The 23,887-nt window shown below is 35.0% G+C and overlaps 1 protein-coding gene across 4 annotated transcripts in view; it reads left to right on the forward strand.

Moving 5' to 3' along the window:
* The window catches only part of LOC141388803 (uncharacterized), a 381,643-nt gene that overhangs the window by 283,650 nt on the left and 74,106 nt on the right, over positions 1-23,887 (forward strand). For all 4 annotated transcript variants that reach the window (XM_073959189.1, XM_073959190.1, XM_073959187.1 and 1 more), the window contains exons 10-14: positions 9,308-9,472; positions 15,891-16,361; positions 22,240-22,638; positions 22,700-22,990; positions 23,084-23,197. In XM_073959189.1, coding sequence (XP_073815290.1) covers positions 9,308-9,472; positions 15,891-16,361; positions 22,240-22,638; positions 22,700-22,990; positions 23,084-23,197 — 1,440 coding nt within the window. The remainder of the gene's footprint in view (positions 1-9,307; positions 9,473-15,890; positions 16,362-22,239; positions 22,639-22,699; positions 22,991-23,083; positions 23,198-23,887) is intronic.

Raw genomic sequence — 23,887 nt, forward strand, 5'->3', positions numbered from 1 at the left:
GATATAAGAAACATTTATAGCGTTTTTAATAAATAGACACGAACTAGGCTGACCGTTAACCTTCCTGTATATGATTTTGTAGTCTCTGTTATCCAGGCACTTTATTTCGTTTTTGTAAGTGTAGGGTTCTTGTATGATGTCTATGTCCAGATTCTCCTCGACCAGAAGAATTCGCAAGTAATCTGAAGCGAGAGTTTCATAGTGACCTTAATATTAGAGTTTCATAGTGACCTTAATATTAATTTTTGTTGTTCAGCAGCTTTTCGACATCGTCTCCATGCGGGCGCAGCATTTTATCTTCTACAACCCTTTTGCAAAAAAACATGTTTCTCTGACTCTCCAGTGCTTCCACTGCAGTCTCTGTTTTCGAGAGAGATTCATGCTGTTGTTGTTGTGTGGTTCAGTGGCGGTTACGAACCACTCATCCATTAAAAAATCCCTGCTCATCTTCGCCAGTTATTTCAGCAGTTTTGGACCGTCCCATTCTACACTGGGTAACCAAACTCTGGCACGAGGTGTCATTGGGATACAGGAGAGTCTTCGTTTTAAAAAACATATGTCGTAACTTGTTCGGACAAGATAGTTTCTACTTTATACTATTCGGTTTTGGTGATAGGGTACAGTTTTTCCTTCTTGTCATTATTTACAGCAACCATTAGGTTGTCCTTAACGACTTCGTTGAAGGATCGTTTTATTGTTGAAGATGCAGTTGAGTTTTGCTTTAGTTTCTTCCTCCTAGCGATGTTTATGATCTTTGTCCGGAAACGTTCTCGCTTGCAATTAGAGAGATTTTTGCTTTCTCTTAATCCTAGATACTGTACCGTTGGCATCGATTTTGCCGAAAATGAACTTTGCTTTTTGGTACAGGGCTAACCAAACAGCGGACCGATTTTTCTTTATTTTTCATTCGTAGGTTGTCCGTCTTTTGGAACGGAGTGTATTATCTCCTGCAATCATACATTAAGTTCTATAAATGGTTGTATTGGAAAACATATTGGGTACCTCCACTTCGCCTGACATAATGGTCCAAATCCTCTAAAACACATTCCAGTATTTCTTTCACATTTCAGAATTATGGACATTGATTTTTGATATGGTCGGAAGGGGCAAAAAACTTATTTGGAGAAAAATTCAACGTTTTATTTCAAAGCGAATATCTCCGCTTCTATAGGGGGTATACCAAACCTGAGCAAAGGCGCTAAGCTATCCCAATTTTAATATTTTGAATTTTACCAGTCAAAAGCTTATGCACAGGGGTAGTGGTGTAGGGTATCACATATTCGACCCCGTCCCGACGAAAGCCTTGGCTCACTTATTAAAAAAATTGTGAACTGTCAAAGTCAAAATTTCGATTTAAACTAAATCGAGAAAGAACGGCGTTAAGTTCGGCCGGTCCGAACTTGTTATACCCTCCACCACGAGTTGTATGGAAGTAAAGTGGAACAGTAAGTTTCTTTTCGTTTACGAAGAAGACTAAATACCAAATTTCAGCAATTTCGGTAAAACCATCAAAATACCGAAATTCGGGAGGTACCGTTCTATGGGAGTTATATCAAAACATCGATCTATACCTACACATTTCTGGCGGAAAGTTTTTAGACTCAAAGAAGACTAAATACCAAGTTTCCTATATTTCGGTAAGATAATGTGGCTAAAACCTTCAAAATACCGAAAAATAAGAGGTACGCTTCTATGGGGATATAGGAGGGCCTATGTCAAAACGTGCACCTATACCGACAAATTTCATATGGAAAGTTTAGTACCCTAAATGAAGACCAAGTGCCAAATTTCAACCATTTCGGTGGATTATTGAGGCCACAATCTTCAAAATATCGGGAGGTACCTTTCTATGGGGACCATATGAAGGAGTGGACCTGTACAGAAAAATTTATGGGGGGAACGTTTTATACTACCAACGAAAGCTAACTACTAAATTGCAGCTATTTCGGTGGAATATTGAGGCCACAACCTTCAAAATACCGAAAATTGGGAGGTACAGTTCTATAAGGGGTATATGAAGGCGTGGACATATACGGACAAATTTCATATGGAAAGTTTTATACCCCCAACGAAGACTAAATACCAAATTTCAGCCATTTCGATGGACTATTGTGGCCACAACCTACAAAATACCGAAAATCGGGCGGTACCTTTCTATGCGTGCTATATGAAGGCGTGGACCAGCACCGATAAATTTCATATAGAAAATTTTATACCTCAAATGCAGACTAAATATCAAATTTCAGCCATCTCAGCGAATTATTGTGGCCACAACCTTCAAAATACCGAAAATCTAGAGGTACCGTTCTATCGGGGCAATATGATGGCGTGTTCCTATATCGACAAATTTCTGGGGGAAAGATTTACACCCCAAAACGAAGACTCAGTACCAAATTTCAGCCATTTCGGAGTGATAATGAGGCTAAAAACTTCAAAATTCCAAAAATCGGGTAGTACTATTCTATGGGGGCCATAACAAAACGTGGGCTGATATAGCCCATTTGCAAAGCCAAACAACCTAGGAGTAATAGAAACTCCTATACCAAATTACAAAGCTCTATCTTAAAAATTTCGAGCTGTATCTTGATTTCAACAGACGGACGGGCATGGTTATATCGACTTAGAATTTTACCCTGATTAAGAATATACATATATACTTTGTAGGATCTCTGATGAATATTTCGATGAGTTACAAACGGAATGACAAATTTACAGTATCGGCCAAAACTAAAGCACCCCCTCAGTAAATTTTTTTGAAATGATAATTTTTTTATGAAAACTAAATTATAAATTTATTTTTTATTTTTCTTTTTATTTATTTATATCTTTATAATTGAAAAATACAAAAATAAGGAGATCAGAATTTAATAAACAAAAGTTAAAATTAAAAAAACATTTTAGGTCGAAAATATAAGCGGACAAAACTAAAGCACCCCCCCATTTGAGGTACAGCAAAAACTATTGAAATCAATATTTCGTTGCTTATCCTCTATTCTGGATGACACAATCACATCTTTTAGGCATAAAGGATACTAAATTATTAATTATTGCAGGCGAAATAATCGGTTTTCGGAAAATTTAGCTTAAATCCTCAAAATACTGAAAATCGGAAGTTACCGTTATATGGGGGCTACACCCAAACGTGAATCCAGGTCCACGATTTTTTGTGGATATGTTTTGTGACCACTAAGAACCCTAAGTACCAAATTGCAGCTAATTTAGTAGGAAAATGTGGCTTAAATATCCGAAATACCGAAGATCGGAAGGTACCGCTATAAGGGGCCATACCAAAACATTAGCCGATATTGTTCATATTCATCCAAAAATGATGCTACAGCATCCTCTGGTCAAATACAAAATCAATTAGTTTTAAAAATTAGCAAAAGAACGAATTGCAGAAGAACGATAGACGCCGGCTTATTCAGTCGACGACCAGCAAAAAAAAAACCCTTTCATATCGACTAAAAATGAAGGAGCCAGACTGGCATTCGCCAAGACCCATTTGAACTGTTTTCCGATGAATCTATGTTTAATTTAAAGTATTCAGATGGTAAAAGGCTTGGACCAAATGGGCAACCGTTAAATCCTAAATATTGCAAAGACGCTGTAAAACATGGAGGCGGAAGGTTTTTTGCTGGTCGTCGACTGAATAAGCCGGCGTCTACCGTTCTTTTGCAATTCGTTCTTTTGCTAATGTTTAAACCTAATTGATTTAGTATTTGACCAGAGAATGCTGTAGCATCATTTTTGGATGAATATGAACAATATCGGCTAATGTTTTGGTATAGCCTCCTTATAGCGGTACCTTCCGATTATCGGTATTTCGGATATTTAAGCCACATTTTCCTACTAATTTAGCTGTAATTTGGTGCTTAGGGTTCTTAATGGTCACAAAACATATCCACCAAAAATCGTGGACCTGGGTCCACGTTTGGGTCAGGGACGTAGCCAGGATTTCATTTCGGGGGGGGGGCCCACCTGACCAAAATTTTGAAAGTTTGTTTTAGCGAAAATGTCTTATTTAGCAAAGATGTAAACCTTATTTTAGACTTATTATACTGATGAAATCATTTCATTACTATTTTTAATTAAAATCGCGTAAGACTTCTTGGCCCATTTTGTCTTGTTTTTAGAGCTTTTTTGACAATATTTCACAGTTATTATATGGTCAAAACAATGAATATATGAATAATCCCATATATTTTTGGGCGTATCACTTATAAAATAATTCACAACTATAGTGAATGTTATGAAATTCAGTGATATCACTTCGGTAAGACCAAAAAAGCGAATACAATCGGAAAACCATAGAAATATCATAACATTCAATTTTAAAATCTCTTAACATTACAATTTTCAAATATATGCAAAAATCCGATGTCTAGTTATCACAAAGAATTTCTGAAGGCCGAGAACTAATGCTGAGCAATAGTTAGTCTTTCCATCAAGCACATACTCGCGGTTATGTAAATGTCGAATTCTGTTGCCAAAACATGCATCTGTCAATAGAATAATTTTGGCGTCCAATCGTAGGACTTCACTTATATAAATTCTGGTTTCCTATCCTGGATTTTCTCATAAATTGATCAGGAACATGGGAAACTCTGGAATCCAATCTTAAAATGAAATTATGTCGCCCAATCCAAGGTCTACACCTGTATACATTCTTTTAGCAAAAATCCATAAACACAATTTATCCCAATCTACATTTTTTATACTCTCAGCCTTTAGCCAAAATGTTCTTCATCGAAATAATGGCTTTAGGGCCAAAGTATGTTTGGAAGAAATCTATTTCAGAAAACTTGGAGTCGGCTTAGCTATGTCCGTTCGTCTGGACATAGCTCAAACAGATCAACCGATTCTGTCCAAAATTTGGCCTTCGTGTATTTTGATCAACTTCGAAGATGGGCCATAACGATCTACTCTTTTCGGCAAAAAATTTCAGCGAAGTGCAGTTTAAGACCTTCCTGGATAAGCTGTGTAAGCTTAAGACCTCAATGGTCAAGGCTGCACTTCCTTAATGCTTATAATTTAGTTATAAGTAAAAATATGAAATAAATAAAAAGAGCTCTCCAGAAACGCTTTGCTTTTTTGCAACAAGTGTTCTCGGGGCCACTATTACTACAGTACAAGTTTTTCAGAGGCAAGTCTATACTTCCAGAGAAAATGGCCGGAAAGCTGTAAAGAACACCTAAGGCAATCATGTGTAGTGGCTAGTGCGCAATCATTCAGCGAGCCTTATATGTATATACAAAATTCGAAGATGGTGCTTTTCGGTCTACTTCTTCCGGTATTTCCCCCCAAATTTCTAGAATTTTAGCTAAAGTGGGATGCGCAAGTTTTCTTGAACGGAGCAACAGATTTGGTCCAAACTTTGGAGTTAGTAATATTTTTTCCAAACTTAGTTTTTGCTCGAAATGGGGCCATACTAGGGTACCTTCATCACAAACCTACAAAATAGTTGTTTAAGTGCAGTTTAAGGTCTATTTGAGGATCTTTAGACATTTTTACTGAAGGTATTCCTTGTGTTTAGAGCGGTTTTATATTTTTCGTGGACAAGTCCATATTTCCTGACATAAGGGTCAATAGGTAAAAATTATACTGTGGTGAACTGAAGTGACTGGTGGGTGCAATATCTTTTAAAAGGAATGACTCCCAAAATAAAATCTACTCCCAAACTGAACTATGTCTGTCCGGTCCATTTCTGCATACCTCCTCCGCAACACTTGTGATCAATGATACAAATCCATATTTTGTTTGCAAGTTCATGCGTACGAAAATGGCTACAAATTTCTGAAAATCTCCTAACACATAGTTTTTGGGTTTAAGGATTTTGACTGTTTAGCCGCTATTCGATATGTCTATAGATGAAAGTTTCAATTTACACATGCTCGGGGTATATTCCTGCCGCAAAGTCGAGTGGTGCTTGTTGAGATTTTGACGAAAAAGAGCCTGTTTCCGATCAGTTTTTAGATTTCGTTTGTCGTCACAAAGTCCTTTACCGAAGGAGGAAAAATTAACATTTCTAGAAATGTGCATTCATTGAAAGTACTTCCCAAAATACAATTGTTGCGGGTTTCTTTGACGTTTTCTTCTGGTTTTATTCAAAGTGTAATCGACAGAAAAATCCCTGAAGATGAAATTCATTGTAATTTTAAAATATTGGAAATAATATATAATAAATGAATATATATAAAGTAGAAAAATGTTTGTACGTTTGTTTGTTTGAAGTCTATAGAATGATAACAGATGTGTGCAGGAATTAGGTCTAGAAATAAATTTGCCAAATTATATTGAAATCGGTTAAGATTTGGATATAGCGCCCATATATATTTTCGTCCGATTTCATGTATTTGGTGCACCAAACACGCTTTATATACCCGATTTTAATGAAAGATGGAATGAGTGACGAATATTGGCCTACAAATAAATTTGTCAAAATATATTTTACCTTATTCTGGGTAGCGAAGCGCACCGGGTTCAGCTAGTAGATATAAACATTGACCTCAAGCTCAATAATCTTGATTTTATTCAAAAGTCGAACAAAACATAAAATATTGACAGAAAAATCCTTTTGTCCAATAGGTTGATATATAAAAATTGGTTGATATAGTTTTTTTTATTGCAAATTTCAAACATAATAAAGAATTTGTAATTGTCATGAATTTCAAAATAGTACATTATAAAAACATGTTAGAGAAAATATACAAACACTTAATACCACAAAGATTAAGCAACGGTTTTATATTTTATTGCTGAATTGCTCTCATAAAAAATTTCAAAAACAAAATATCGCAAAAATGTTTTTTCTGGATGTTGTTTACAAGCCAAAGTCATGGACTTAATATGTTACAAACTTTCAATAAATACAAATAAACGTTTTCTTCTGAACTCAGTAACACATATAGTCAGCCTAAAATTCTGATTAAACGCTTAAACAGCACCTTAAAACTTAACAAGAACTATGCATAAAATTGCTCAAAAAGCCTAACTTGTTCATTATTTTTATATTTTCAAATATTTTGGACAATAAGTATACCAATGTAGTTAAATAATTCTCTGTAATACTTCCAACTACTTTACATATATCTTGAACAATTTAAAACAGTTTAAAATTTTACTAAAAAATTAAAAAATGTGTAACATAAGCTAATATCCTATGGGAACGAAAATCATTTCGGGGGAGGCCCGGGCCCCCCGGGCCCCCCCCCTGGCTACGTCGGTGGTTTGGGTATAGCCTCCATATAACGGTAACTTCCGATTTTCAGTATTTTGAGGATTTAAGCGAAATTTTCCGAAAATCGATTATTTCGCCTGCAATAATTAATAATTTAGTACCCTTTATGCCTAAAAGATGTGACTGTGTCATCCAGAATAGAGGATAAGCAACGAAATATTGATTTCAATAGTTTTTGCTGTACCTCAAATGGGGGGTGCTTTAGTTTTGTCCGCTTATATTTGCGACCTAAAATGTTTTTTGAATTTTAACTTTTGTTTATTAAATTCTGATCTCCTTATTTTTGTATTTTTCAATTATAAAGATATAAATAAATAAAAAGAAAAATAAAAAATAAATGTATAATTTAGTTTTCATAAAAAAAATTATCATTTCAAAAAAATTTACTGAGGGGGTGCTTTAGTTTTGGCCGATACTGTATTTATACCCTCCATATTATGGTGGAGGGTATAAAATTGGATAGTTTTTTCGCCATAAATCTGTCAAATTTTTTTTTTTTAAAGTCTCTCGCTTAAGTACAAGCTTTTTACGTGTATAATAATCCCACAAAAACATACGAAGATCTGATAATCCGTTTTCGATCTAAAGTGGACACCGCATTCCAAAATGCCATTTTGAGAAAACCGCGTTTAAAACATCGATGTTACATACAAATCACAATGAATTTTCTCTTTCTAACTCATAACTCAGCAATTTTTGCAACATATTTTATTCTACCTGTACTTTAAAATGAGTCAATAAAAATTTTTCAATTTTGTAAAATTTGTAAGTAGCCATAACACCTTAAATTATGTTCTAATATGTGTATATCATATGAGTATGGATATTGGTCCACTCCTTCGGGTAGTTTAAGAAAATATCTGGTGTGGTTTTGAAATGTTTACAGTTATATCTGGGGTAAGTCCATACTGACTGAGATAATTACCCCAAATCTGAAAATCCCTTACAGTCACCAACTATAGCTTTAAAATGGAGTCCTCGATTTGGTCCAATCTTTGCATATCGTAATCGTTCTCCCAAACTTACGTCAAATTCGAAGATGGACTGCATCGGTACTGAAAACCAACATCCGGATTTTGACTTGAAGTTTTTTATCCAGGTTTTTTGGATATTTTTGCATATATCAGCCAAACAAGTGAGATTTTCGATTCATCACAAAGCCAAGACAATAATAAAGAACTCTCTGATACATCTCAAAAGCATTGGAATGCTCGCGTGATAAATGGTTTAATTTTGCCCCTTATTTTTCGAGAAAATAGCTTTACATCTCTGTAAAGCGTTAAGCTTCATTTTGAGATTACATGTCTTCAGTCAAATTGAATGACGAATCTTTTTGTAGAATATTTCATCCCTCTAATTCAATTCCTTCCATGTCCTTTTCGACCTTTATTTCTTGAACCGTAGCAAAAGTACCACAAGACGAGATTTTACAGCATCCTAATATTCTACAAAAATGTTGTTCAGAAGATTTTAGGTACGGTTCTCATTGATGACTAATTGATATTTCCCCGTTTTCATGGTCCTTTTTGACATTTATCCGGTTTTTGATCAGAAAACTGTGTTTTGTTTTTATGTATATTCGCTTTGGTCTGTGATGCTTCTGAAATACCATAAATAGCTCTTGTAATGATGAAAACGTTAATAACAAAATTTATTGTGGAAAGATCCGGTCATCTAAATTTTTGAACCGGATGTTCTGATATAAAATGACACTTATCGATATTTTCCGAAAAAATGTGCACCTTCTCTAGGCCATAACTGCCTGAAGGAGCGTTCTAATGATTTTGCGATGTGCTAGAAAGTTCTTAATTATTGTCTTAGCTACAAATTTTGTTTTTGTTTGTTTGTTCAAATTTTGAAGTTTTTTGAAAGATTTAGCTATAATTTGGTATAAGGAGTTTCAAACAACTTATCTCCATTTTGTAGTTTTAGTTTATATTTTCGGCCCAAATTTGCTGTAATGGGTAATTATAATATCGAGCATTCAAAAATACATCTAATTATTTCAACGCTTTCAACTTTTTTGCAATAATAATATTGATTTCCCTTTTTCATCTCTCTCCCCCACAGCAAAGAAAAATCCTCAAAGGAAGCTCTCTTTATTAATCGTACACCTCCGACATTTGTGCGTGTACCCTCCAAACGACAGCCACGTCGTATAATGGATGATTTTTTAAACGGTGGCAAGAAACCCGAATTTGGAAGTTCAGCATTTTTGAATGCTAAAAATGCAAGGTAAGTTGTCTTTAAAATGATTTAACTAAACAATTAGGGTATGGTGAAAGAAAACATTTACCAAAAAGACAAACATTAAAATGTTTCCCAAATCAATTTCAGTCTCCCTCATGGTTACATGCAAACAAACTCAGGAAATTATAAGTTTATCTTTATTGGCCCTTTTTCCTCCTCATATTGCTTGGATTTGATTGTTTTCTTGTAAAATTTGGTTGCCTTTATTTGTTTCTTTGGCGGGTATGTTTTTTGTTTGTTTACTCCGGTGTATGGATATTTGTTTGCAAAATGCCTTAATATCCTTTTGATGGTTGACTCCGTCTTTGAAATCTGTCATTATTTTTTGGGGAAAGGTTGGAAAATTCAATTGTTACAGTGCCATGACAAATTGTTGTCATGTCTAGACATCACAAAAATTGCAATTTTTGACAGAGGAAGAATTTTATTTTATTTTTCGTGGAATAAAAATGTTTAGATAAACGCAACTCAAATTCTTGGAAGAATAGTATTTTAATGATTTTTAGCAAAAAGGAAAAGAAAATGATTTTAATATTAAATAACGTTTAAACCTCATTTAGGTAAAGGGACAATTTTAAATAAAATATTAGTTAGAGACCAAAAAGGATCCTGTTTAGAAGAGTAGCACAGAGACAGCGTTCGCCAGCAAAAGTGTGCAAATGTTTTCCACTTATTTCATTTCGTTACAATTTTATGATTCTAATGGACGAAAAGGAAAATGTGGTTATTTGGTATTCTAATTTGGGCCATTTAAACAATTATTTCAATAAGTAAGGAATGTGACATATATCTCCTATTAAGCTATGGTGGATATGAACTGAAAATGATTAGAATGTTATTGCAAAAATAACGTCCTTATGCTGAGCACACTTTAAAGTTACAGAATTAAATCCAACACTTTTACGCAGTTGGATACTTTTGCCACAGATTTAAATGAATATTTGGACTATGCTATGAGTTGATTTATACATTATTTCTACAGTTTCGCTACATTCATTCTTAAATCCCGCATTTCCTATCTGCACTGCCCATTTACATTCGTTTACATACATTTTCTGGAGAGAAAAATCTTCAAGCAATGTAATGTAAATTGACCATAACTTAAAAACCAATAACATTAAATCAACGAGACCGACTGTGGCCAAAATAGGCGGACACCACAAACCAACAAGCAAATGAACAAAAAAAACGACGACTTCTCTCAGACTTATTACTCTTGAGTAACTTCCTGATACAGAATACAAAATTGTTGGTTGTATTTCGCGGCAAAGGAACAAAAAAATCGTATAAACAAATTTACTTTAAATGGTTGCATATAAATCATACAAAAGGAAAATGAAAAAAAAATCATGGAAAATACTACTACAAGAAAATATGCATCCGAAATGAGCAATGGCAGCAAAACTGACCGGTGGAAATGGTCTGAAACTGAGTGCCAGCCGCGCTCTACATTGTGTCGCCAGAAACATTTCAACAACATGCCAAATGTTGAAAAATTACAAATATTTAACAACAGAACTGAAGACAAAATAACAGCAAAAAATGATCCATGGCAAGTAACCACACCAATGGGGCCAACGGTAAGTTGGCCATAGGAAATCACAGCGAAAAAAATGTTACCAACCAACCAATTATGGCGGAACCAAACAAATAATCGTTACTTACCGGCTGGGTTGAAGAAAAAAGAAAAACAATTTTTCAGACACTTTAAAATCGAGAAACAGTGGTTTTGCTTCAAGATTTATGTTGGTTATAAAGTGGCCCATTACCTGATAAATATCTGAAATGCCAAATTACAGCATAAATATTAAAAATTCGGGGGTACTTTTCCATGGAGAACTATATTGACAACCCTGAGAATCCTTAATGCCGATTTATAGTCAATATGTTGGTAAAATTACTTATAGTTTCCGAACTAGCTGTTATTTGACGTTTGAGATTCTTAAGGTTCAAAACACTAATCCACCCAAAACAGTCAACACAGGTGCATGGTTAGGTATAGACCCCATATAACGGTACCTCCCGATTTTCGGTATTTTGAGGGTTTTAGCTAACATTTTTAACGGAACAAGTTGTAATTGGACATTTAAAGTTTTTAGGCGTCACTACACTTACTTAATTACTTACTTAGCTGGCCCATTACAGAACATTTGTTCCATAGGCCGAACTGGAATACCGCGCCTTTTCATCTTTTCATCCACTTGTTTGCGCCATCTATTCCTTGGCCTGCCAATTCTGCGTGCACGCCAATCGGTTCGTATTTATACGCCTCTTTAGCGGATTCATCTTCGCCCATTCTTATGATATGGCCTATATTGATGTCGTTGTATAGCAGATACATCTCGTGGTTCATACGACGTCGATATTCACCGTCAACTCAGATTGGTCCGTAGATCTTTCGAAGAATTTTTCTCTCAAACACAAGCCATGTCTGCTTGCGCAAGTAACCAGGCTTCGGAGCCATACATCAGCACGGGTAGTATCAGTGTTTTGTAGAGCGTTATTTTTGTTTGACGAGATGTGGCTTTGTTTTTAAACTGATTCTTTTTATTTCACAACTGATGTCGTTTGTTGTGTTTACGGAGCTGCCGAGGTAGACGAAGTCTTTTACTACCTCAATGGACGCATTGCGCGTCGACGCCATCAACTTGGTCTTCTCACCGTTTTCCGCCAGACCCACTTTAGCAGATTCTCCTTCAACCTTCATAAAGGCATCAGTTACTTCTTTTACTGATCATCCCATGATGTCTATACCATCAGCATAAGCAAGCAACATGTGGCTATTGGTATAGATTGTGCCACTTCTTTTGACGTATGCATCTCGTATAACATTTTCCAGCAGGATGTTGAAGAGATTACACGAAAAGCTGTCTCCTTACCTGAAACCTCTTTTGGTACAAAACTCTTCGGAGAGGTTCTTTCCTATTTTAAATGAGGATCTCGTGCCAGTTAAAGTTATGTGTCGATCTGCATCGCTTGGGTCTTCTCCAGGACTTGCTGCAAGGTAAATATCTGGTCAATGGTGGACTTGTCAGATCTAATGCCGCATTGGTATGGTCAAATTATCTCGTTGACCATAGGCTTTAGTCGTTCGCACAATAGGCAATAGCGAGTAGACTTATGCCCCTATAGTTATAGCATACAGTCTTATCTCCTTTCTAGTGGACGGGGCACAGGATACTCATGTTCCAATCGTCGGGTACTCGTTCTTCCTGCCAGATGGTGCTAACTAGCTGATGAATACACTTTATCAGCGTGTTGCCTCCGGTTTTGAACAGGTAGGCTGATAAGCCATCGTCTCCTGCTGCCTTATTATTCTTCAGCAGATTTATTCCTGTATTTACCTCATCTTGGCTGGGCGGTATACATTCAATACAATCTTCTGGGATTGGGTCTGTGGTATCTTCGTCGTCTTCGCTGCTATTGATACCAACAGTTTTGAAAAATGTTATTTTCATATCCTGAGCACACTATCTGTATCAGTTACCAAATTTCCTTGCTGTTCTCTACAGGAGGATGTGCCTGTACCAAAGCCATCAGTTTGATGCTTGACTCTTTGGTAGAATTTTCGGACTTCATTCTGGTTCCTGCCCATCTCGATTTTTTCACGCTCCCGCTTTTCCATCTCCCTCTTCTTCCTGCGGAAGAGACGTTTCTCCTCTCTCCTTTTCTCTCGATAACTCTCTCGTGCGCTACGCGATGCTACGGATTGTAAAGTAGCCCTATATGCCACATTTTTCTCTTCGGTAGCAGCACGACACTCCTGATCATACCATGGATACCTTGGTGGATGTCTATGGTATCCAAGTATGGATTTTGCGGCTGTTTGCATGGAGTGGGCAATGCTTTGCCATTGCGCTGATATGTTATTGGGATGAGGAGTGTTTTGATTAAGCAATTGGGCTAGTTGAGTGGAATATGCTGTAGCTATCTATTGTGATTGCAGCTTACCGATGTCTAACTTTGGTGTTGTGTCTGTTCGTACTTTGTTTTCTACGTTTAATCGGGTGCGTACCTTTGCTGCAACAAGGTAGTGGTCCGAGTCTATGTTTGATCCTCGGAACGGACGAACATCCAACACGCTCGATGAATGTCTTCCATCTATCACAACGTGATCAATTTGATTTCTTGTTTTCTGATCTGGAGACAGCCAGGTGCCCTTATGGATGTCGGATGTTGAAATCTGGTGCTGCTAACTACCATGTTTTTGCCTCTGTCTATCAGCCTCATACCATTGCCAGATGTTTCACTGTGGAGACTGAATTTTCCGACAGTTGGGCCAAAGATATTTTCCTTTCCAATTTTGCATTAAAATCGCCTAAAATAATTTTAATGTCATGGACAGGACAACTGTCATATGTTTCTTCTAAGCCTTCATAAAATATATCTTTGGTCAATTCGTCCTTGCCTTCAGTGGAAGCATGAACGCAAATAAAGCTGATGTTGAAGAATTTTGCTTTCATTCGAATTGTAACAAGTCTTTCATTCACTGGTGTGAAGCTGGAGACCAGGTGTTTTATCCTCCGACCAACTACAAATCCGCAACCAAACTCATGCTTTGTGTCATTGCAGCTATAATACAGTGCGTCACCTTTAGGTGTTGTTGTGACGCCTTTCCCATTCCATCGTATTTCCTGTATGGCAGTAATGTTGACCTTGTACTTTTTAAGTACATATGCCAATGCGTAAACTGCACCTTCTCTATAAAGAGTGCGAACATTCCAGGTGCAGATTCGCAAATCATGGTCCTTAAAACGTTTGCGGGGGTCGTCAGCTTTTGAGTGGTTTGTATTTCTTTTCTTTTTTTTCATAATAGGCTACTTTTTCTAGGGGTGGGTTACTAACCCTGCGGCCAAACCCAAGCTTTTAACGTTCTTATGGGTGAAAGCGCGGCATATTTTAGCTCACTACCTTTAACGGGTGTTAAATGCAGCTACCCCAGGTTACACCACGGGGAGGTCAGTGTCCCGTGAGTCAGTGAGATGAAAGAGGGACCAAGATAAATCCTGGCCTTTTCCATGTTCAAGCCGGTCAGGACCGTTCCTTGGTATATTTCATCTCCTACGTCACCCGGGGTTCACTACACTAATCCACCAAAAACATTATCTCGGGAAGTGTGGACTTCCCGAGATAATCCAAACTAGTTGCGGTAAATACCAGAAGGATATTTATTCTGATGAACAAACTGTAGACCAAATCGGTGCAGCCTGCGAGAGTTATCTTATGCACTAGTTCGTGGCCGTATGTTTCTTATAGGGTAATTATCTCTGCAAGTGTGGACTTCCAAAAAAAACTATATCGCCGTAATAGGGGTCAAGAAAACTATCTGCTGTAAAACTTCTAAAAACGGAGACCTGGCTTTAAGCCGCACTTTTACGAACAATCTTGAAATTTTTTTTGGGCCATAAATGAAGTAGTTAACCAGTATAGTTCATATTCGAGTATGATCTATTTCTGAAAAAATAGATCATGTTCGAATTGTATTGGGTACTTCTTTGTTCAAAATATTTGAGCTCTTCTTATTCACCAGACCAAGGAAACCCACCATCAATTCATGTCTGATGTCATAATATATTATGAAGACTTGAATTATTAATCGCGTCAAAAGTAGAAAGAGAAACTTAGTCGTCGATCGTTATTTCAGTGGTGAGGACAGAGTCGAAGGATGTCGTTCCTCGCCCTTTCTATATCTGGTTTCTGGGTATTTACAGTCAAAAATATTTTTGGAACTTATTTATTGCACTTTTTGTAACCCTTGAATCACTGTGTAGCATTTACAAGAAAATCACTTTAAAGCACTAAGAAAACGAAACAAATCGCATAGGTAATTACTCAATTACAAACACATAACATTTCTTCATTTTTTATGGCGATTATTTTGCGATTTTCCTTGGATCAGTTATTATTGTTAGCCATTTGTTCAGCTATTGGTTACGAAAAAAAAGCTCTGTATATTGATCATATGTTGATTGTTAAGGTGGAGTAAATCTGCAAGTTGTTTAAACATAGGAGGTCCATGTGTCCATTATGTTGTAACATCAATGTTGGATTTGCAACAGAGAAGAGTAACAAGCGTGTGAGTGTATGTGTTTGTTTGCATGTAACTACCTTTAATTTAGATTTATGATTAAACAATTTATATTTATGGCAATGTAATTGATCAATTTTTATTGGGCATGTAACCCCTCATCAGTATTGTCGTCATGCAACCGCACAGCTAGGCACACCGTCAGTTAGTCATTGAGTAAGTCACATTGCAATTGGATAAACCAGAGTTGAGAGGGAGATAGAAAAAAATACTGATTGTGTGGCTTGGTTGTCTAGTAAATGGCGTGTCTTCTTTCTCACCATCTATCTCAATTTGAATTTTTTGCTTTTATCCATTCATTTTTTTTTTTTGCAGTAACTACGAAAGCCCCTATCGTTCCACATACAGTATACCAACTAGTCTGGGCATTAATCCCTATCACCATCCAGCATCTCAGCAGACAATGCCGCATAGTCAAAGTAATTACAATAACAATAGTGGCAACAACAATTCCATGCAAGCACCTGATTCACCGCGCAGCACTCGCAGTGCACCCTGGCCAAGGACTCAACAACGTTCATTATTTGGCAATAAACCATCAAGTCCACGTTCTGTAAGATCAGCCAGCACCACAGGTGGTGGAGGCGGTGGTAGTGGAATTGGTAACAACGGTAGTACCGGCAGTCATCATCATCAACATTCACATCATACGCATTCACGTTCATCGCAACGTGATCACGTATCCACGTCATCAACGGCAACGCATCATCATCATCAGCAGCAGCAACGTTATCGATCTAGTTCAGTGGAAAGTCATTCTTCAAATGATTCACGTTCAACGCGAAGGTAATTGAATTTGTCAGAATAATGAATTTTTAAATAAAAATATTTAAATTGTGGGGCAATGTGGGTAGGAATTTGGAAGAGGAAAGGAAAGATCGAGCGTCCTCCTCCAGTTGGTTAAATGGATCAGATTTAACCAAAAGTTTCTGATAGATAGATTCGGTGATTTCTAAATCCATGTTTAAAGCTTTGAAATTCTTCCAAAAAATATTTTCTATTTATCCACGCTTAAAGCTTTAAAGATTTTTTTCGAAAAATAGTTTCTATAAATCCACGTTTAAAGCTTTAAAGTTTTTTTCGAATAATATTTTCTATAAATCTTCGTTTAAAGCTTTAAAGTTTCTTTTCGAAAAATATTTTCTATAAATCCACGTTTAAAGCTTTATAGTTTTTTTTTCGAAAAATATTTCTATAAATCCATGTTTAAAGTTTTAAAGGGTTTTTTCGAAAAATAATTTCTTTAAATCCACGTTAAAAGCTTTAAAGTTTTTTTCGAAAAATGTTTTCTATAAATCCACGTTTAAAGCTTTGAAGTTCATTCAAAAATATTTTCTGTAAATCCACGTTTAACGCTTTAAAGTTCATAAAAAAATATTTTCTATAAATCCACGTTAAAAGCTTTAAAGTTTTGTAATAAAATATATATTTTATAAATACACACTAAAAGCTTTAAATTTCTTTTAAAAATAGTTTCTTTAAATACACATTAAAAGCTTAAATCCACGTTAAAAGCTTTAAAGATATTTCGAAAAATGTTTCCATAAATCCACATTTAAAGCTTTAAAATTCTTTCAAAAATAATATTTTCTATAAATCCACGTTTAAAGCTTTAAAGTTCTTTAAAAAAAACATATTTCTATTAATCCACTCTTAAGGCTTTGGTTCTTTTAAAAAAAATATTTTTTTAATTCCACGTTTAAGCTTTAAAGTATTTTCAAAAAACTATTTTCTATAATTCCACGTTAAAGGTTTAAAGTTCTTTAAAAAGGAAAATATTTCTATAAATCCACTATTAAGGATTTGTTTCTTTTAAAAAAATATCTTTCAAAAAAATTTTTTTCTATAATGCCACGTTAAAACTTTAAAGTTCTTTCAAAAACCTTTCGCATAAATCCACGTTAAAACCTTTAAAGTTCTTTTAAAAAATATTATCCATAAATCCAAATTAAAAGCTTTGAAGTTCTTTCTTTAAAGTTATTTTCTATAATTCCACGTTAAAGCTTTAAAGTTCTTTCAACAAATATTTTCTATAATTCCACTTTATAGCTTTAAATTTCTTTCAAAAAAAGAAATAATATTTCTATAAATCCACTTTTAAGAATTTGTTTCTTTTAAAAAAATATCTTCTATAATTCTACATTAAAGCTTTAAAGTTCTTTCAACAAATATCTATATTAATAAAAGAGTAGAGTGACTGATTCACTGACTGACTGACTGACTGATTGACTGATTGATTCATCAACGCCCAGACGAAACGGCTGAAGCTAGAATCCTGAAATTTTGGGTGTGGATCACTCTTGGTCCGAAGGGGTCAGATAAGGCTGGGTTTTTGGAAATTCGAACTGGAAGGGTACTAAAAGTACTAAAAGGTACTAAATATGGTACCGTTTGTATTTGGCGAACCGGTAGAGCTAGAACTTTGAAATTTGGAATGAAGGTCACTGATGGAGAGTTAGAAAGGTGTACCAAAGGGGTTTTGGAAATTCGAACTATAAGGGTACGAAAAGTACTAAAAGTTACTAAATTTAGTACTATTTGGTATTACGTGAACGGATAGAGCTAAAATCTTGAAATTTGGAATGAAAATCAAGGTTAAGAAGATGAGTTGAAATAAGAGGTGGTTTTGAAAATGTGTACTCATTTGTACGAATAGTACTAAATGGTACTAAATTTGGTACAATTTGAATTTGGGCGAACCGATAAAGTTGGAATTCTGAAATTTAGAATTACTATTACTGTTGGAGCGTAGGTTTGAGATATGAAGGTAGTTTTCGAAATTAGTACATATGGGTACGAAATGTACGAAATAGTACCAAATAAGGTACAATTTGGATTTGGGGGAACGGATGGAACTGGAATCCTTAAATTTAGAATTAGGATTACTGTCGGAGTGTAGGATAGAGGTCTTTTGGAAATTCGTACTTTTGGGTACGAAAAGTACTAAATGGTACCAAATTTGGTACAATATGAATTTAAGTGATCGGATAGAGCTGGAATAGTGAAATTTGGAATTATGATTACTATTGGAGTGTGGGATTGGGATACTTTTGGTAATTCGTACTTATGGCAACGAAAAGTACTAAATGGTACCACATTTGGTACAATTTGGTTTTGGGTGATCGGATACATTTGGAATCCTGAAATTCGAAATTAAGATTACTTTTGGAGAGTTGGATAGAGGTAGGTTTGGAAATTCGGACCTATGGGAACAAAAGGTACTAAATGGTACTAAATTTGGTACAATTTGGATTACGGTTTCCGGATGCAGCTGTAATTCTGAAATTTGGAATTAAGATTACTGTTGGCGTGTAGGATTGAGGTAGTTGTGGATATTCGTACTCGTGGGTACTTATAGTACTAAATAGTACCAAATTTGGTACAATTTGGATTTGGGTGAACGGATATAGCTGAAATTCCGAGATTTGGAATAAGGAGTACTATTGGAGTGTAGGATTGATAAAGTTTTGGAAATTTTTAGTTATGGGTAGGAAAAGTACTAAATAGTACTAAATTTGGTACAGTTTAGATTTCAATGATAGGATACATTTGGAATCGTGAAATTCAGAATTAAAATTGCTGTTGGTGTGTTTATAGAGGTAGGTTTGGAAATTCGTACTTTGGATACGAAAAGTACTAAATGGTACCAAATTTGGATTTGAGTTATCGGATGTATCTGGAATCCTGAAATTCGGAATTAAGCTTATTGTTTGAACATAGCACTGAGGTAGTTTTGAAAATTTGTACTTATGTGTACGAAAAGTACTAAATGGTACCAAATCTGGTACAATTTGGATTTGGGTGAACGGATATAGCTGGAATCCCGAGATTCGAAATAAGGATTACTGTTGGTGTGTAGGATTGATGAAGTTTTTGATATTTTTAGTTATGGATACGAAAAGTACTAAATGGTACCAAATTTTAATTTATGTGATCGGATACATTTGGAATCCTGAAATTCGGAATTACGATTACTGTAGGAGTGTTGAAAGAGGTAGGTTTGGAAATTCGTACTTTGGATACGAAAAGTACTAAATGGTATCAAATTTGGTACAATTTGGATTACGGTGATCGGATGCAGCTGAAAACCAGAAATTTGGAATTAAGATTACTGTTGGCGTGTAAGATTGAGGTAGTTGTAGAAATTCGTACTCATGGGTACGAAAGTACTAAATGGTACCAAATTTGGTAAAGTTTGCATTTGGGGAGCTGGAATCCCGAGATTTGGAATAAGGAGTACTGTTGGAGTGTAGGATTGATAAAGTTTTGGAAATTTGTAGTTATGGGTAGGAAAAGTACTAAATTTGATACAATTTGGATATCAATAATAGGACACATTTGCAATCGTGAAATTCGGAATTAAAATTGATGTTGGAGTGTTGATAGAGATAGGTTTAGAAATTCGTACTTTGGATACGAATAGTACTAAATGGTACCAAATTTGGATTTGAGTGATCGGATATATCGGAATCCTGAAATTCGGAATTAAGCTTATTGTTTGAACATAGCACTGAGGTAGTTTTGAAAATTTGTATTTATGGGTACGGTTTGGAATTAATACCTGTTGAATTGTAGGATTGATAAAGTTTTGGAAATTTTTAGTTATGGGTAGGAAAAGTACTAAATAGTACTAAATTTGGTACAATTTGGATTTGAGCGAACGGATAGAGCTGGAATCAAGAAATTTGGAATTAAGATTACAGTTAGAGTGTAGGATTGAGATATGGAAATAGTTTTGGAAATTCGTACTTATGAGTACGAAAAGTACTAAATTTGGTACAATTTGGATTTGAGCGAACGGCTAGAGCTGGAATCTTGAAGTTTGGAATTAAGATTACTGTTGGGGTGTAGGATTGAGGAAGTTTTGGAAATTCGTACTTATATGTACGAAAAGTACTAAACGGTACTAAATTAATAAGAAAAAAACAATATTTGTATTATATTGGTCGCTAACATTCGGAAAACGAATTAGCAAATAAAGAAGAAGAAGAGGTACGAAATGGTTCCATGTATGGTACAATTTTGTATTGGATGAACGGATAGATCTGGATTCGTGAGATTTGGAATTAATATTACTGTTATCATTTGCTTATAACGTGAGATTTAAGAAATATGAGCCATAAATATACGAAAAGTTCTAAATGGCACAGGATTTGGTACAATTTGTTATTGTGTAAAGGGAATTTTGAAATAATAGGAGGAGGTTCGTATTTATGTATTTACATGAAAGTACTAAATAGTTCTATAATTGGTTTTGGGGGAACAGATAGAGCTGGAAATGAGGATGGCGGTTGTTGGGTTAGGCCATATTTGCGCTGAGAACCTCAATTAAAATATCTCAAAAAATGTGGATTTATCTTGATGTGTAGGCGTGACGAAAATCGAACTAAAGTGGTACGTATTAGTACACAAAATGTTTCCATGTTCACCATTCTATATTATATATTATTTATTTGTTTTGTATATTTAACGCATACGAAGTAGCGGGCACTTTGCTAGTTTTCTATAATTCCACTTTAAAGCTTTAAAGTTCTTTCAACCGAATATTTTATACAAATCCACGTTAAAAGCTTTAAAGTTCTTTCAAAAAGATATTTTCCCGTTAAAGCTTTAAAGTACTTTCAAGAAAATATATTTCTATAATTCCACGTTAAAGCTTTAAAATTCTTTCAAAAATATTTTCTATAAAACCCTGTTTAAAGCTTTCAAGTTCCAAAAAATATTTTCTATAAATCCACGTAAATAACTTTGAAGTTTCAAAAATGTTTTCTGTAAATCCACGTTTAAAGCTTTAAATTTCTTTCAAAATTATTTTCAATAAAACCACGTTTAAAGCCTTAAAGCTCTTTCACAAAATATATATTATAAAAATCCACGTTAAAAAACATTAAAATTCTTTAAAAAATATTTTCTATAGCTTTAAAGTTCTATCAAAACATATATTCTATAAATACATGTTAAAAGCTTTGAAGTTCTTTCAAAAATATATTTTACAAATCCACGTTAAAAGCTTTGAAGTTCTTTCAAAAATATATTTTACAAATCCACGTTAAAAGCTTTGAAGTTCGTTCAAAAAATATTTTCTATAATCCACGTAAAAGATTTAAAGTTCTTTAAAAAATATTTTCTATAAAACCACGTTTGAAGCTTTCAAGCTTCAAACAAATATTTTCTATAAAACCACGTTTGAAGCCTTCAAGTTCCAAAAAAATATTTTCTATAAATCCACGTTCAAAGCTTTAACGTTTTTTTTAATATTTTCTATAAATCCACGTTCAAAGCTTTATCGTTTGTTTAATATTTTCTATAAATCCACGTTAAAAGCTTCAAAGTGTTTTGTAATATTTTCTATAAATCCACGATAAAAGCTTTAAAGTTGTTTAATACTTTCTATAAATCGAAGTTTTTTTTATATTTTCTATAAATCCGCTTTTAAAGCTTTAATGTTCTTAAAAATATTTTCTATAAGTCCTCGTTTAAAGCTTCAAAGTTGTTTTCAATGTTTTTTCTATAAACCCACGTTAAAAACTTTAAAGTTTTTTTAAACATTTCATGAATGCTCTTAATAAAAATATTTTCTATAAATCCACGTTTAAAGGTTTAAGATTCATTCAAAAATATGTTCTATAAATCCACATTTAAATAACATTAAAATCGCCATCAGGCACAAACATCGCCATCGCCGGACATCGGACAACGAAAGTGAATTATCACGCGGCTCTGGGCGCTCGGGACGTTCACATCATCGCAAACACAGGCGATCACGTCATCGACGTGACTCCGGTGGTTCCGATCATGAAAGTACGCGTGGTCGCAGTTATTCCGGCCACCGATCATCAACAACACGTAGTGCCAGTGCAATTGGTTCACATTCGGAGTTAGTTGATTCAAGCACGCAATGGCGTGAAGCTCAGCGGCGACAACAAGAAGCTAGTCTAGGCCAAAGTTCGGTGCAACAAGCATCAGTGTCAAAGAGTAGTATGGTGGCAAGAAGTTTGCACAGCAACGATTCACATTCGGATACACATTCGCATCACAAGTCAAGGAGACACAAAAAGAATAAGTAAGTTAATAATAATAAAATATTCTTCCACCATAATTTTTCACTACTTATTTACCCTTAGATCCCCCTCGGATTCACGTAATCGTATATGGAACAGTGAACTAGCCAAACATTTACAATTTGATCTGGTGGATACTGCCGGCATGACCGAAGATCAATTGAGAGAAATTCCCTACACAGTCGTGGAGACAACATCAAAACGTTCCAATTCAAATATACGCATACACAAAAGTAATAGCAAAAATAGTGTGGGCGGTAAAAGTACCGGTTCCGGTAATACCATTACGAATGGTAGTGGAGGTGGTGGTTCAATAAGTGGTCATGGTAAAAATCGTGTCGATCGCATTAGAGGGTAAGTATTTGTTGTAGTGTTTGTTGGAATGCTCTTACGGCCAGTTGTGGCCAGTTCTTGTTTTGTGTTATTATCGTATTGTGTATACCGTAGCTTATGTTACCAAAATTCTAATCCCAATGATAGTAATGGTGCCAAAAATGGTTCAATACGTTCGGCGAGTACAGTGTCATCAAGGGAATGTGATCGCAATAGTGGTCTTGTACGGTGAGTATTTATCTTTTTATGGAATTGTATGTAAATTATGGATAATATGGTTAGAGTAAGCATTGCTGTGGTGGAGAACTGTTTTAAGTTTGTGTCTTCTTTTCACACATGTAAAAAATATGTACTTAATATAATCTGATTATAAATGGAAAGGCAAAATTGGACTTTGTTTAGCGTTTTGCTAAATATGATGATCAAAATATTATGACATATTTTTTCCAAAATTTTCAAATAAAAGGCATCGCTTTGGAAATATTATTGGGGGTTAAATTTTGTTTTTTTAAGATTTCTATTTAATGGCCACGGTAAACGACAGAGCCAACCACCATTACTTCCAGATGGTTAAAACTCCTCCCACGAATAAAAGAGGACATTTTCTAAATGTGATGCTGCTCATTAGTCAATTAGTTCCAGTTTTCCAATTGAAGATTGGTACTAGTTGGGTAACGACGCAACTTCGAAAACAACGCAAAGTGCAACGACGCAAGGTCTGGGTGTATATAATTTCATGACTCAAGTTATTTTATCAGTTCTACCATGATATATACTAAATTATTGTGGAATAAAGTCAAATACGTTTGTGCAGGAAAGCTTTCTACCCATTGAGAACTAGATACTAAATTATCTAGAACTTGCAAAATAATTGAATTGGGGGTATTGCGGGGACGATGCTTACATACACTTACATAA

This window comes from Musca autumnalis, unplaced genomic scaffold (assembly GCF_047663935.1).
Source record: "Musca autumnalis isolate F117 unplaced genomic scaffold, ASM4766393v1 scaffold_1, whole genome shotgun sequence".
Classification (NCBI taxonomy): Eukaryota; Metazoa; Arthropoda; class Insecta; order Diptera; family Muscidae; genus Musca; species Musca autumnalis.